Source organism: Poeciliopsis prolifica, unplaced genomic scaffold, assembly GCF_027474105.1.
Source record: "Poeciliopsis prolifica strain line A6 unplaced genomic scaffold, Auburn_PproV2 SCAFFOLD010, whole genome shotgun sequence".
NCBI lineage: Eukaryota > Metazoa > Chordata > Actinopteri > Cyprinodontiformes > Poeciliidae > Poeciliopsis > Poeciliopsis prolifica.
The window spans coordinates 7,278,284-7,291,252 of record NW_026562385.1 but is presented as its reverse complement, the minus strand read 5'-3'; the positions used below and the strand labels follow the sequence as shown (position 1 = coordinate 7,291,252).

Sequence of the window (12,969 nt, the reverse complement as noted above, 5' to 3'; positions counted from 1 at the left end):
ATTTAAAACTATGTTTGTGTTTTGTGAAACTTTTATCTGATTTGTGAAACTTCAATAAAGGTTGATTTTACCACTTTTTCCATTTGGATCCTACTGGAACTGCTCCAGCTCCAAAACTACACCAAACTTCAAAGCTAGTCTAAATTATTCCCAACTAATAGGGGAATATTTAGAAACATGTTTGGGATTTGCGAAACCTTTTTCTGATTTGTGAAACTTCAGTAAAGGGTGATATCAACACTTTTATTTATTTATTTATTTATTTTATCTTGGTCACACAAGAACTGCTCTAATTCCAAATCTACAACACCTACATTTGAATGTATTTGAAGTACTGAGAAAAAAATCACAGCAGATTACACCTTCGCACGACTCGTTTCAATTTGATTTAGCTTAAATACAACCATCAAAGCCTAACTCATTCTAGTTCATTTACAACTGATAGAATAAAAATGTAAACCGCCAGCATGCAATATTAATAATGTAAATGTGTATGGGAGAAAAGTATGCACTAAAAAAAAATCATACTTTGAAACAACTTTGCTAAATAATTTCAGACTTTTCAGTTTTGTTGTTATCAAACACAACCCGTGACATCATTTGTCATAAATGCATATAAATAAACCACAATATAAGGGTAAAATTCACAATGATCACATGAATCTTTGTTTTTCAGAGTTTATGCAAATAGTCAATCAATAAGCAATCATAGTCAATCGATAACAGTCCAAATAACAGATGAGCTAAGAAAACGCCAAATACCGGTATTTATGTCAAATGTAGGTATAATAAACTAAACATATGTTGTTATGGTTTTTTCTTCTTTTAGCAAAAAGTAGCAACTTCAAACTGATTTTTTGCCCCTAAAAGAAACGTAATACATCACGTGATTTGTGACGTTTACAACGTATAAGAACCGAACACCGCGAGAGTTCAGACGCTCCAGATTTCTCCTAAGGGAAGCGGAGGAGTCTGTGAACATGGGCGACTTTGTAACAACGATTATAGCCGTACAGCTGAACTTGTCTGATAATGTGACGCCCTCCAGAGACGACCCGCCTTAAATAGGTACATTTTAAATAATTGACTATTAGTGTAAAGTAGTTAATTGGCTGATAGATGAAGCACGTGTCGCTGCTAGCTCGTCGCTAGCCCGGCTACCACGTGTTAGACTGATGTGCTGCTCACTCTTCAGGTTTCTATGTGGAGACGTTGCTGAAGACGTAACTTTGAGAAGGTAAAACATCCGGACAACTTGTGATTTTTTTTCTTCTTCTTCAGTGCATATGACGAGTTTGTTATCCCTGTCTGAACCAGTGTTGTGGAAATCAATGCTGTCTGATCTGCTGCAGGGTGACGTGTAAAGAAGAGAGTGTTCACGATGGAAGATCAATAATGTCATATCTTGTTGCAGGGCGGTGGAGATGATCCATAAGTAGGAAAAGGAGGTGCACAACAACAACAAAAAGGTTTGTCCTGCACCATTTGTGTTATTCATTCTGCCACCTCTTCAGTGATGAAAGCTGCTGCATAGGAAGTGCCGTCTGATGCGACAACTGACGATGATTCAGTGCTTTTCTGAGAAATGAAATACTTGAGCCTTAAGTATATTCTAATAACACAATAATCAACAGGTTGTATCTTTCCTAGGTTCATGGACATCGGTTGCAAGAGCTGAAGTTTTAAGACCAGTCTGGGCTCCCGAGGTCCCTTGTAAGTTTTTTTTTTTTTTAAGATATCCTTATAATTTTAAATTAAGCCAGTGATGATAAAAGTTATCCCTGTCTGAAAAATAATTCTGTTGAGTTCTGGTAACCTGAGGCTTGATTCATAGCACCATGCATCGTATTTCTATGAATCAATAAGATATCAATCAATAAGATATTTTATAATATTTGTCTTTACAGATGGAGCTGGCAAACAAGCAAGAGCAGTTTGAAGGAATCATTCTTAAGCCTGACGCTTAATGAAAATTGAGAGCAAAATGTTGGAATGAGCCAAACCACATGTACTGAAAAACTTTATTTAAAAACTGTACAGATATAATAAAAATCCAAAGAGGCAAACGGATCAGCAGGTTTTACTGTCGGTGTTGAACTTGTAGGATTTCTTCTTTAGATTTTCTAGAAAAATCTGCTCCTCAAGGAGGAATTCACGATCCTGTGGGAGAGAAAATGTGAAGCCTTTGGTTTCTGAAAATGTATAAGAAAAGCTCTCGTGTAAAAAAAAAAAAAAAGACTTTTTTTTTTTTTTTTTTTACCAATTTTCTGAAAATAAAAAATTTAATGGAACAAATCTCTGGCTTAATTTGTTTAATTCATCTGCTGACAATATCTGGCTCTTAGAGGCCACAAAATAGTTTTTATGCAATGTCTGCATAAAATATCTGCAACCAGAAAGCTTCACATTTATTTTTTTTTAAGTTTTGAAGTGCTTAGTATTAAGTGGGCTGCCTATGATTTTCACATTTATGGAAAGTTAACTCAGTTTCATTATGCACAACATTTGTAAATGTATAAAATCTTGAACTATATATCCATTTTGGTTAGAGTACGTTAGCTTTCATGACATTTATGAAGTCACTTTCTGAAATTTGAGATTAAGATTATGGCAGTTACCATAAGACTTCCAGGATAAATTGAAATTTGTATGCTGAAACTTGTTTTTTCACTCTGTGGTTTTAGTGAACTATTTCAGGAGCATTCCTAAGTAGAACTCACTTGACAGAGGTTCAAAATGTATGGAGAGCAAATTTTTTTTCAGGCTGCCTCCTAATAAGTTTTCTAATACTTTTAACCATCTTTCAGTCTTTAATTTGTTTACTGTTGTCACAATATGACCGTAAGAAATGGCGGCATTCTAAGATTTGTATTCACTCTTTTAAAAGCTGACAAGAAAAAAAAAAGTGAATTGTGACTAGAGAAAAACCAGTTACCTTTTCTGCTGTGTACTTCCACAGGGCCAGACTGGCCTCAAGCGTCATGGACTGATAGTTGTCCAGAGAATTTGAAGGATTATTCCTGATGGATGTTGTCGGTTCAAGGAAAGAAGGAAACACTGGAACAGAGTCTACAGAAGGAACTAAAATATTAAAATTAGTTTTTTTGTCTATTTATATATAAATATACATCTTCAATCAGACATTCAGTCAAACCTGTTAAAATAGGTGGACTAATATGAGGTAAAGGTGAGATGGTGGAATATTCCCTAAGCCTTTCTGTATCTTCCTGTAGATGTTTTCCTCGCATGCGCTCCTGTATTAAGTGTATTAAATAACATTTAATAAAAGCGTTTTTTTAAGACGGGTTGAGGTCTTTGCTTTGTGCAATGACACCTTTAGGATCCGCTGCTCCTGCTGCCTCAAATTCTCAGTTTGAGACTGGATATTTCTTAGTCGAGCCACATGCTCCGACTCCACGCGTTTGGCCTCTAGCAATGCTCGCTCGCCCTCCTCATACTTCTCTGCTGCAAGCTGTGAAAACAAAACAGTCAAAAACTCAAACCTTTTGATGGCTGTGGCAGTCAGTGTGGGAGGAAATCACCTTGCTGAAGGCCTCAACCTCTTCGGCTCTTGTTTTGAGTCTCAGAGCCATACTACTGGCTTTCTCCTTCTCTCTGTCCAGTTCTTCCTTTAGTCTGGCAAGAGTCTCTTTCTCTTGTGTCATGACCGTCTCCTTCTGCTTTAAGTCAGCCATGCGAAACTTCAAGTCAGCCTGTTCCTGAGAAACAGAAAATGCATTAATGGAAATCTGGATTTCCTTTCCTCTTAAAGTTCAGTAGTCTGATCAAGCATAAAAAAGGGATTGTGTGACTCACTTGTGCCAGACTGATGATGGATCCTTCTCTCCTCTCCAAGAGGCTGTTGACCTCCCGTTCGGCTTTGTCATGCCTCTGTTTTTCCTGCGTATGGAAGTGAGCCCACTCCGCTGCCAGTTTTCTCCTCTCCTCTGCACAATGCCGCATCACAGACTTCTGCTCCTCCAGCAATGAGCTCTAAAGGGCAGAAAGACGTGGTGAAGCTGCACGGCAACTGCTAATACCTCAATTACAACTGAGGTGCTTGTCGGCCTCACCTTTGCTCTCTCCAGCTCCTCCCTCTCCATGTTGATCTGCATGGTGAAGACGCGTCGCTCCTCTTCCAGGGCCCTCTGGGTGGAGTCGGCCTTGGCCTGCTCCGCCGTTACTTTCCAGCGTTCCTGAAGCAAATAAAAGCTAGCTTCACAACGATTTTGAGGATCTACAAGAGCAGTCGTAGCAACACATTTCGACCACAACGACGATTCCCCGATACAGTCTGCTCACTTTCTCCAGCTGCCTTTGCTGCTCGCTGATCTGAGAGTCCATCCTTGAAATGATTTCCTTCAAGTACGTTCTCTCCTCTGCCATGGCTTTCTGCTGCTGGGCCAGACGCTCCTGCATTGCTGGAAGATTTGGAGAAGTCAAGTGCTTAAACCTTGAGCTAAAAGCTCAAGTTTTAGAGCTTTTGCCCGTTCAGTGTGGATGTACGTACTTCGAAGCTGCTCGTCCCGGTGTCGTGCCCCTTGCTCTAGGCCTTGGGCAGTGTGCTCGTGCGTGCTCTCCACTCGAGAAGAGAGCTCTCCGAGCCGGGAAGAGAACTGCTCCATCTGCTCAATCACCCCTGCAAGAGATCTGTGCAAACGTAACGAGGAAAGTAGACGTGGGTTAGCGTGGAAGTTGTTCTGAGAAATATACATCAGGATAGCAAGAAAATGATTTAAAACCTTGCATTTTAAGGTGATAGAAAGAAATGACATTTCCTATGTCCTGACTTGTTATGACAGGACATAGGAAATGAGAAGAAAATGCAGAAAATGGAAGGTAATATATGACCAAGTCTCACCTCGTCTGAGATGTTGCGCTTGTAACAGCATCGATCTCTTCGTCCTTTAATCTCTTCAACCTCTGAAGCTGCTCTTCATGGTCTTTTTTCATCTCTAAGATCGATTTTCTAGAAAGAACAATAGGATAAAAGTACCAAATACAACAATCATGAAAGTTCTGACCCACTAAAATACATGGTGATTTATATGTGTAGGACTGCACACAGTATTCAAAATAGATGCCGTTTCTGTTTTGGGCTCTTTTCTTGCTTAAATGCTTCCAGCTTACCTTTGAAGATCTCGGAGCCTCTCCACCTCTCGGTCTCTGTCCTGTTGGGCTTGCGCCAGCTTTCGGTGGTACTGAGCCTGCAGCTCTGAGCGCTCCTGCTCGGCTGACCTTGTTAGCGTAGCCAGGCGCTCCATTAGCTCCTCGCACTCCAGCCGAGCTCGGGTCTCTCTTTGGGCCGCTGACTCCTCCAGCAGCTTCACACGAGTTCTTAAAATAAATGCATACAACACTTGCAAAGCACACGCTACTTTAAATGCAGAGAGTTTTTTTTTTTCCCTTTGACTCGACATGGATTACCTGTGTGTGTTCTCCAGGAGCTGCATATTCTGCTTATGCCTGTGTTGGACGTTCTCTAAAATCATCTGGCTTTGGTCCCGCTCCAGCTGCAACATCTTCACCTGGAATGTCAGATTTGTGTTCAGGGCAGTGAACCCAACCGACGAAGGAAAAGCGACGCCTGGCGAGCGGTTACCTCTCCCTCCAACTGGATGATGCGAGCTTGTAAAGCCTGACATTCTCCATGCTGCTGCTCCTTCTCTTTAAGTCTCTGCAGAACTCCTGCATCAGCAGCACTACCCAGACCCAGCAACTGAGTCTGCATCATCTTTAGAAGAAGAGAAGCCGAATCAAGAAGAATCCAATGTAAAACTCTACCAGCAGAGGAGAGTGGATATGTCCTTACCTGCTGCTGTAGTAGCAACTGCTGAAGATTGTCAGCTGTATAAGACACCTATTCAAGAGGAGGACAAAGTAATATTAAGCTTCATTTGAAAATCATCTGATTTTGGTCCTGCCAGATGGTACAACAGTACCTGTTGTTGAACGGTAGAAGATGTTCCCTTTGTTGGGCTTTGCTGAGGACTTGCTGGCAAAAACACAGTAATAAAAGTCTTCACAATGAATATTCAAAGACAGTGTCAAAATGAAGAAGTAAGGCTGCCACTCCCTGCAATATTTTGTTATTTTTGTCACATTATAGTCATATTTTTATGTATTTATTGGGATTATATGTGACAGACCTACATAAAGTAACACAACATCATGTTTAGACATAAACATGGTGTATTCAGGGGTCGTGACGCATCAGTTTTCCAACACGAATATTGTTTTCCAAGTAAGGCAAAGAAAATATCAGTTTTGATCTTGTTTGTACATTGAAATTTGTAGCCGTAGAGTGACAAAATGTGCAGGGTGCTGTAATTAACTCAGTGGCTCCCCTGCGGATACCTACACCACACTGTGCAAGGAAGTACAGCAGAAGAAGGGCCTGGTAATCCTGGCTTTTGCAGAGGTTCACATGAAGTGGGCTCCCTCGGCCTGTCAGATCTCTCGCTTGGAGCTAATTGGCTGAACTGAGACTGAGGATGACTATTTCCTGCACTGGAACCTACTACAACGCTAGCAACCTGAGGGGGGCGATCAGGGGAGTGAAATGAGCTGAGAGTGTGATGAAGCGGAGGGGCTGCTGGGGATAAGGGGACGGGATACTGAAGTGGGTGAGTGGGAGTGGGTGAATCTGTGTTTACAGTTAAAGCTGACTGGTACGAGGAAGAATTAATGCCATCTATTTGGGGGAGGGAGGCACCACGAGAAGCAGAACGGAGAATATTTTTGGTCTGATGATCAGTATTAGGTTTTATTTAAATGAGTGGATGAAAGGCAGAGGAGGTAAATACCTGGTCTTGGCTTTTCCTCTCTGATTGGAGTGGAATGAGCCACAGGACTGAAACAAAAAACGTTTTATTAAAGAAGAGAGGAAAGATCTGATCTGATGTTAGAAGATAACGATCTTACCTGGTGTCTCTGACAGATGTGAATGTTTCCTCTCTGCCTCTGAAAGGTGCGTCCATATCTTGGTTACTGGAAAAAGGATTGTCATAATGTTCAATACTAAGAAACGCAACCTATGATGTCAGCCAGTGTATTTCTCAGCGCGATACCTGACAACCGACTCAATTTTCTGAGAGTCTCCCTGCTTAGCAGCTTTTGCCTCGGATAGAGCCTTCTTCCTGCTCAGTGCCCCGTCCAGCCAGTCATACTCTTCCTCCTCATCTTTCCTCTTGCCTTTAGAAACATCAGATTTGCTCTGTTTGGAGTTTGGAGCATCTGTTCTTGCGACAGATGCGGCTTGATTTCCAGTCAATGGAGTCTCCAGTACAGGGGAGGAGGGAACTTTTGGAGACGGAGCTGAACTTTTCACTGCTTTGGAACCTTCCTCTGAATCGTCAAGCTCGTCATTTGCTGTGAGACCAAGCCATTCCGCTGAGTTTCTGTGTCGGCTGGTTGGCGGGGTGCTGGGTTGGGGTTTCCTCTCTGGGGAAGCGACTCTGACGTCTTCGGTAGAAAATCTAACCATAAAGAAAGAAACTTGAAACGCAAATTATAGGAGCACATCTTTAAAGCTTTTCTGTCTGTCTGAGAATTTGGAGAATTGTACCCGTTTTGATGAAAGTATAACAACAAAAGTTTGTTGTGAAATTATAGATGATATCCTTACTGAACAAGATAGAGGGAGTAAGAAATTCACTTTCTTTAATTTACATTTTTACACATTTTCTGGTCTTTTCTGGTTTTGTGGAAGCTGTTACTGAGTTGGGAAGATCCCATTTGAGATTTTTACCCCATCAGTGCAGTGTTGTAGAACATGCTGGATTTGGCACCTAACAACTGGCACTTGGGGGCAATAGCGCCCCCAAGAGGAAACCAGGGAGGGTTGGAAGCATGACCCCGTCTTGTCCCTCTTGAAACCTGCTGCTAAACAAAATTTTCTAGGGACCCTAAACCTTTAACGTAGTGCGCATTGCTGCCTCTAGGCCTCCCTTAGATAGTGGCACTTTATGACCTCTGACTGAAAAAACCTAGGACTCCTGAACACACCTGACAGACTGTCTGCGGGACTGGCGGCCATCAGGTGTGGTCACTATAGTCGGCTGATAGGACCCAAATGTGAGGTCATCTTCCACAAATGGATCTGACAGACAGAAACTGGATTATAACATTGATATTTCGGGGAAGTAATTGCTTGCAGATATTCGAACAACAAAAGGTGCAATGTTTTCCCACCTTTCACACTAAGGTTCTTCTCCTGTTGTACCTTCTCGTCCTTCCTCTCCCCTGTGGGCGGTCGGGCTGAGGTGGAGGCATCCAGAATATCTTGAATTCTGGTACGAGGTCTCTGAGGGGCTTCGCTCCTGGAAATAAGAAGAAACACGACATGGGAAATATTCTTGGGAATCATATGCAGTCAGCCAATTAAAACATAATAGAAATAGACTGTACTGTATATGTGTTGGGAAAACATTGTCTTAGTTTTGAGCTGCACACTAAAGCCTAAGGCTCATGGTAATTATTTATCAACTGAGCACTATAAAAAAAGAAGCACAAAAGGAGCGAGAAAGGCAAAATGATAATTGAGCCCTTACTTCTCCTTGGAAGACCAAAGTGGAGACTCTTTCTTCCTTGGATCGTCTTTGTGTCTCTCAAACCCCAGGGCGTCAAGGAGATCATCCTTGTCTTCTTTTTTCGACGTCTTTGCTGATAAAAAGGGAGAAACATCCCCGTCTTCACAAAGTGTATGTTAGATGCCGGAGAAGCAAAATCCTCTACAAGCATGCAGCTCACTCATGTGGCTCCTCAGGATGGGAGATGCTGATGCAGGAGGCACAGATTTGCCAGCCTGGCTCTGCCGGGGTTTAGGTTCAGGCCTGGTTTCATCCGGAAGCAGGTCATCAAGCGAATCAGCCAGGGGGTCGTCTAGATCTGCAGATGTAAGAAGACTCTTTAATAATTAATGATGCTCGTTTACATCACAGATCACAGTGAAAAGCGGTCAACGAGACAAAGAAGCCTACAACCTCTGTATTCTTATTCTGAACTCAGGCGTCTTGTAAATCACTAGGAGAGAATGTGTTGAAGGAATACTATCATTAATGCCATTTTTCCAAAATGGATTTGAAAAGATTTAACTAAAAGTAAGAAAATTGCAGGGATTAACATCAACTCTGAAATAAAAAGATTAAAATGTGTTCAATTCTTTAAAAATGTAATATTGTTGAACAAATTGCATAATTCACGCTGCTTCGAGAGGCACAAATTGATTCTCTTTGGTTTATACTGATTTATCTGAATCAACCAAGGAGTTTAAACTGCACACTATATAATTCTGTAAATATTTGGAGAAAAGCTTGAGAAGTAGAACAATGGAGATTTTTTTTTGTTGGAGTACACACAAGTCTTCTTGTTTGTTGATTTTGCCAAGACATTTTAAAATCTATTGATGTGTTTAAAGTTAATCTTTAAATTGAATTGAGCCGTAGGACATTTTTTTCCACTTCTAACACTTTCGGTTCCTTTGAGACATTCTGTCAGTAGACAGAATGTCCACTGTCCACTGTTAATAAGTGTTAGGCCACCTAAAAGCTAATCCAGAATTCAATATTGGTGTTCAATATCATATTTCAAAATATGTTGGTTCTTTGACACAGCGGTCGTCTATGGAAGTAAATATGTCTTTCTCTCTGCCCATTTTCTGTCTAAGTAATGCAAATACATTCCACTAGTTTCACATTTAAAATGTAACTTATCATCCTCTAGGTTGAAATTGATACAAAAATATGACCCAATCTGGCTGTACAAATTATTCAAATGATCTTTTTTGGGGGTGAAGAACTGAGTGAAATACAGTACTTAGTTGGAGAAAGTTGAATTTGTTGGTTGCCAATTTATGTACAAATCTGAAACCAATGAAGGCTTAATTTAAATAGATTAAAGTCAATGTACGTAAAACTTGGATCAGACGTTCATCATTACCTCCATTGCTGATCAAAGGCAATGATTAAAGGCAAGGAAAGTAAAGCTGACGCCCAACAATACCCAAGTTATTTGAAGCACAATCTTAATCTGACATTCACTCACCAAAAAAGTCATTGTACTTATGTGCTGAGGATGGAGGAGCAGAGTTTGGCTTCTTCCCTCCTCCTGTGGCCTCATCTGAAAGAAAATAGGAAGACAAACCCTTTTTAGATTTCTCCGACAACTTTTAAAACCTGTAGTGAGGGAAACATAATAATGACAACAATGTTTTATGCAAGAACATGCTGCTTTGAATTACCTGCTCCCTCAAGATTTGCATTACTTTGTAACACAGAGGAGTCTTTCACTGGGTCTTCATTACCGACTGACTTTGTTTGTAGGGGAAGCTTTTTCTTTGATGGAAACAGGTCAGCCTCTAAATCATCCGTGCCCTGAGGAAAGAGAGTAAACTTTATTCAAGCCTCAAACCATACAAGAGGCGAATTTAGTCTCTGCTTTTGTTCATTTGATATGAATCTACCTTCAGGTCCTTCAGCACATCGCTGGGATCAGCCTCAGAGACATCAGAGGCCTTAAGCAAAGGTAACAATTATTTATGACATACAAATAGGCAAATATTAGTCCTCTGTTTTAACATATTTTCTCTTTTACCTCCAAGTCGTCCCTCTTGACTTCCTCCGCCATCCTACTGAACATGTTATTAGTGGGAGACGAGCTGGGAAAGTAAGAAAGGGAAGCCCATAAGGAGTACTCATTTAACACAGTTAAGTGGAGACTTCCTGGATTCCTTCAGCTTACACTTTTGGCCGTCCACCACGAGTCCCCTTTGATCGCCCTGGTTGCTCTAAGGGGTAATATGATCAAATAAATTAGTGTGATAAACTTCAATATTTTCTCTATGAGTTACTGCTCGTCAACGTCACCTACTTGAATCGGCATCGAATAAGCTGTCAAGAATGTCTTCATCTTCAAAAAGGTCTTCAGGAAAACACAGCGAATGTACAGTTAGTTGGATTTTGATACATTTATGCACACTTCCGATAAAGCTGTGCTACAAGACTGGAACTAAAAATCTCCTGCTGAAAAATACCTTGTATAGGAATTGGTAGAGAGAAGCCTAGATGTGTGGGATTTAAAGATTTCAACAAAAATCTTAATTCGCAATCATTTTTATTATTTTTGAGGGTGCTGTCAAGGTCAAAATTTCATTGCACGCTGTATACAATCAATAAATCACAATTGCAAATATCCCCAAATAGTTTGTCAGATTAAAATAACTTTTTGAAAATAACAACCTGTCAGCAGGCACACTTGAGGACATCCTTCCCATATCTGTTTTTAAGAATAATTTTTTGAATGGTTTGATGTAATATTCCAATGTTAGACATGTATCTATAGACTATTAAAAGGCTTTCAAACATGAACTTACTTTGGGAGGCTTTACTCTTCGGCTTTGTGGGCTGCCAACAAAAATAACGAAAGTGTATCATTTTATTTACACTAACATGGATGTTATTATTTCACGCAATTCCTAAAGAATGGGAAAGTATTCAAACAAACATTGCGCAACAGCTCCAGGACAGCCTTTGACCCCAGAAAAAGGACAGGTGAACTCACCATAATGAATCCTGGCTGGTCGCGGACAGATTTGAAGGGAGCTAACGAGCTAAAGCTAGCTAAATCTGTTTAGGCGTCTCCTGTCTCCATTGGTAACCACTCCGTCGCTCCACGCCGCAAGTCTTCTTCTATATCAGCGGCAGAGAGAACTGTAAACAGCGGGTTTCATTGCAGCAGATAGAGATACACACGCTTTTCATACAAGAGACTGTATTTAGCGTTTATTTACCCAGTTCTTAAATGAGCCGACCTCACGGTGCTATATCCCACCGTCAGAAACACAGTGTGTAAAGCCCTTTAGCTAATAAAGCACAAACCTAATGGTTAGCAGTATACACACATTAGTAATAATGAGTACAAAACAGTGTTTAATACGCCTGAATAGTTTTCATACAGACTGTCACACACGGTTGAACCGGTAAAGCATGAGCTTCCTGTTTACTGATCCAGCTGCAATCTGGGTAATGTAGTTTTATTAGAGATTTTGTGGTAAGACGTTGAATTTACACCATGTAACTTGGAATATATTCGAGAAACACATTTCTTACACATAACAGTTGACATTTTCATCTGAGAGAGAGAGAAAAAAAAAACATTGGTGAGAGGAAGTTCGCCACTAGATGGCGTCAGAAGTTTGTAATGGTGAAACCAGTTGATGGGAGATAAAGCAGATAAATATCCTCATTAGACTATTTCATTTGGGTGAAGTCAAAGCTTGATGTGTCATCAAGTCATTGGGAGTGAGCCTAATCATTTGTCTCCTTTTAAGCCAGAGATGAAATACACAAAACATTTGTTTTTACCCGTAAAGTGTATTCAGTAATATAGGTCAAATAAAATTTGTAAGCCATCTGTCTGATGCAGTGTTTTCCAAGATGTGTCATGTCACAACTACATTAATGGACTTTATGAGACAGACCAAGTAGGACAAGCAACCACGCTTTTAGAATGACCTTTCCTACCTCAGTCTCAGTCAGACTGGATGGAGAGCACCCCTGAACATCAATGTTCAAGTATTACCACATATTCTCTGTTAGATGTAGGCATGGACTTTGATTGAGTCATTCTACATATACATGAATATGCTTTGACTGACTCAACAAGACAGGTCTTGAGGACCGGACTTGGTCACCCTTGATTTTAACCATTCAACTGTAGCTATAGGATCTCCATTCTCCATTTAAGGAAAGCATTGTTTGTAGTGCAGTCACTTAAATGGCACAAAAAAAATCCAGTATGCCTGGCGGACATAATCTAGTAATATTTCTCTTTGGAAATGTATACATAATGTGCATGAATCATTTCAGACATGTAGAATATAGTTTGCAACCATACAGTATTTCAAATGGATTATCCAGCCGCTGTTTGGTTGAAAATTTACAAGCTTGGATAATTTTATAATTTACTCAG

At 40.5% G+C, this 12,969-nt stretch overlaps 1 protein-coding gene, 1 long non-coding RNA gene and 2 other non-coding genes across 6 annotated transcripts; 3 read left to right on the top strand and 1 right to left on the bottom strand.

Annotated features, from left to right (window-relative positions):
- Nucleotides 1-930: 930 nt before the first annotated feature.
- On the top strand, nucleotides 931-2,073 carry LOC129363651 (uncharacterized). Its single transcript, XR_008606332.1, has 5 exons — nucleotides 931-1,068; nucleotides 1,196-1,237; nucleotides 1,415-1,469; nucleotides 1,651-1,713; nucleotides 1,908-2,073. It is a non-coding gene; the product is annotated as an uncharacterized LOC129363651 (long non-coding RNA).
- On the top strand, nucleotides 1,510-1,584 carry LOC129363949 (small nucleolar RNA SNORD49). Its single transcript, XR_008606368.1, has one exon. It is a non-coding gene; the product is annotated as a small nucleolar RNA SNORD49 (small nucleolar RNA).
- Nucleotides 1,755-1,827, top strand: LOC129363948 (small nucleolar RNA R38). Its single transcript, XR_008606367.1, has one exon. It is a non-coding gene; the product is annotated as a small nucleolar RNA R38 (small nucleolar RNA).
- Nucleotides 2,008-11,983, bottom strand: LOC129363642 (fas-binding factor 1 homolog). Of its 3 annotated transcripts, none has more exons than XM_055035865.1 (31): nucleotides 11,789-11,983; nucleotides 11,560-11,708; nucleotides 11,372-11,402; nucleotides 10,870-10,920; nucleotides 10,741-10,786; nucleotides 10,594-10,657; nucleotides 10,463-10,513; nucleotides 10,241-10,373; nucleotides 10,045-10,119; nucleotides 8,752-8,889; nucleotides 8,553-8,664; nucleotides 8,194-8,321; nucleotides 8,008-8,101; nucleotides 7,071-7,478; nucleotides 6,925-6,990; nucleotides 6,807-6,853; nucleotides 5,943-5,995; nucleotides 5,813-5,860; nucleotides 5,603-5,734; nucleotides 5,428-5,528; nucleotides 5,131-5,337; nucleotides 4,862-4,969; nucleotides 4,511-4,650; nucleotides 4,303-4,421; nucleotides 4,074-4,196; nucleotides 3,817-3,993; nucleotides 3,543-3,719; nucleotides 3,335-3,472; nucleotides 3,155-3,254; nucleotides 2,936-3,081; nucleotides 2,008-2,160 (listed from the first exon to the last, which is right to left on the bottom strand). In XM_055035865.1, the coding sequence occupies exons 2-31, from the start codon at nucleotides 11,560-11,562 to the stop codon at nucleotides 2,071-2,073; spliced, it is 3,306 nt and encodes a 1,101-aa protein (XP_054891840.1). In that variant the 5' UTR covers nucleotides 11,563-11,708; nucleotides 11,789-11,983; the 3' UTR covers nucleotides 2,008-2,070. The 3 variants fall into 3 exon arrangements, with proteins under 3 accessions (XP_054891840.1, XP_054891839.1, XP_054891841.1); XM_055035864.1 differs by having other exon boundaries at nucleotides 11,560-11,687; XM_055035866.1 differs by having other exon boundaries at nucleotides 2,936-3,069; nucleotides 11,560-11,687.
- Nucleotides 11,984-12,969: the final 986 nt, after the last annotated feature.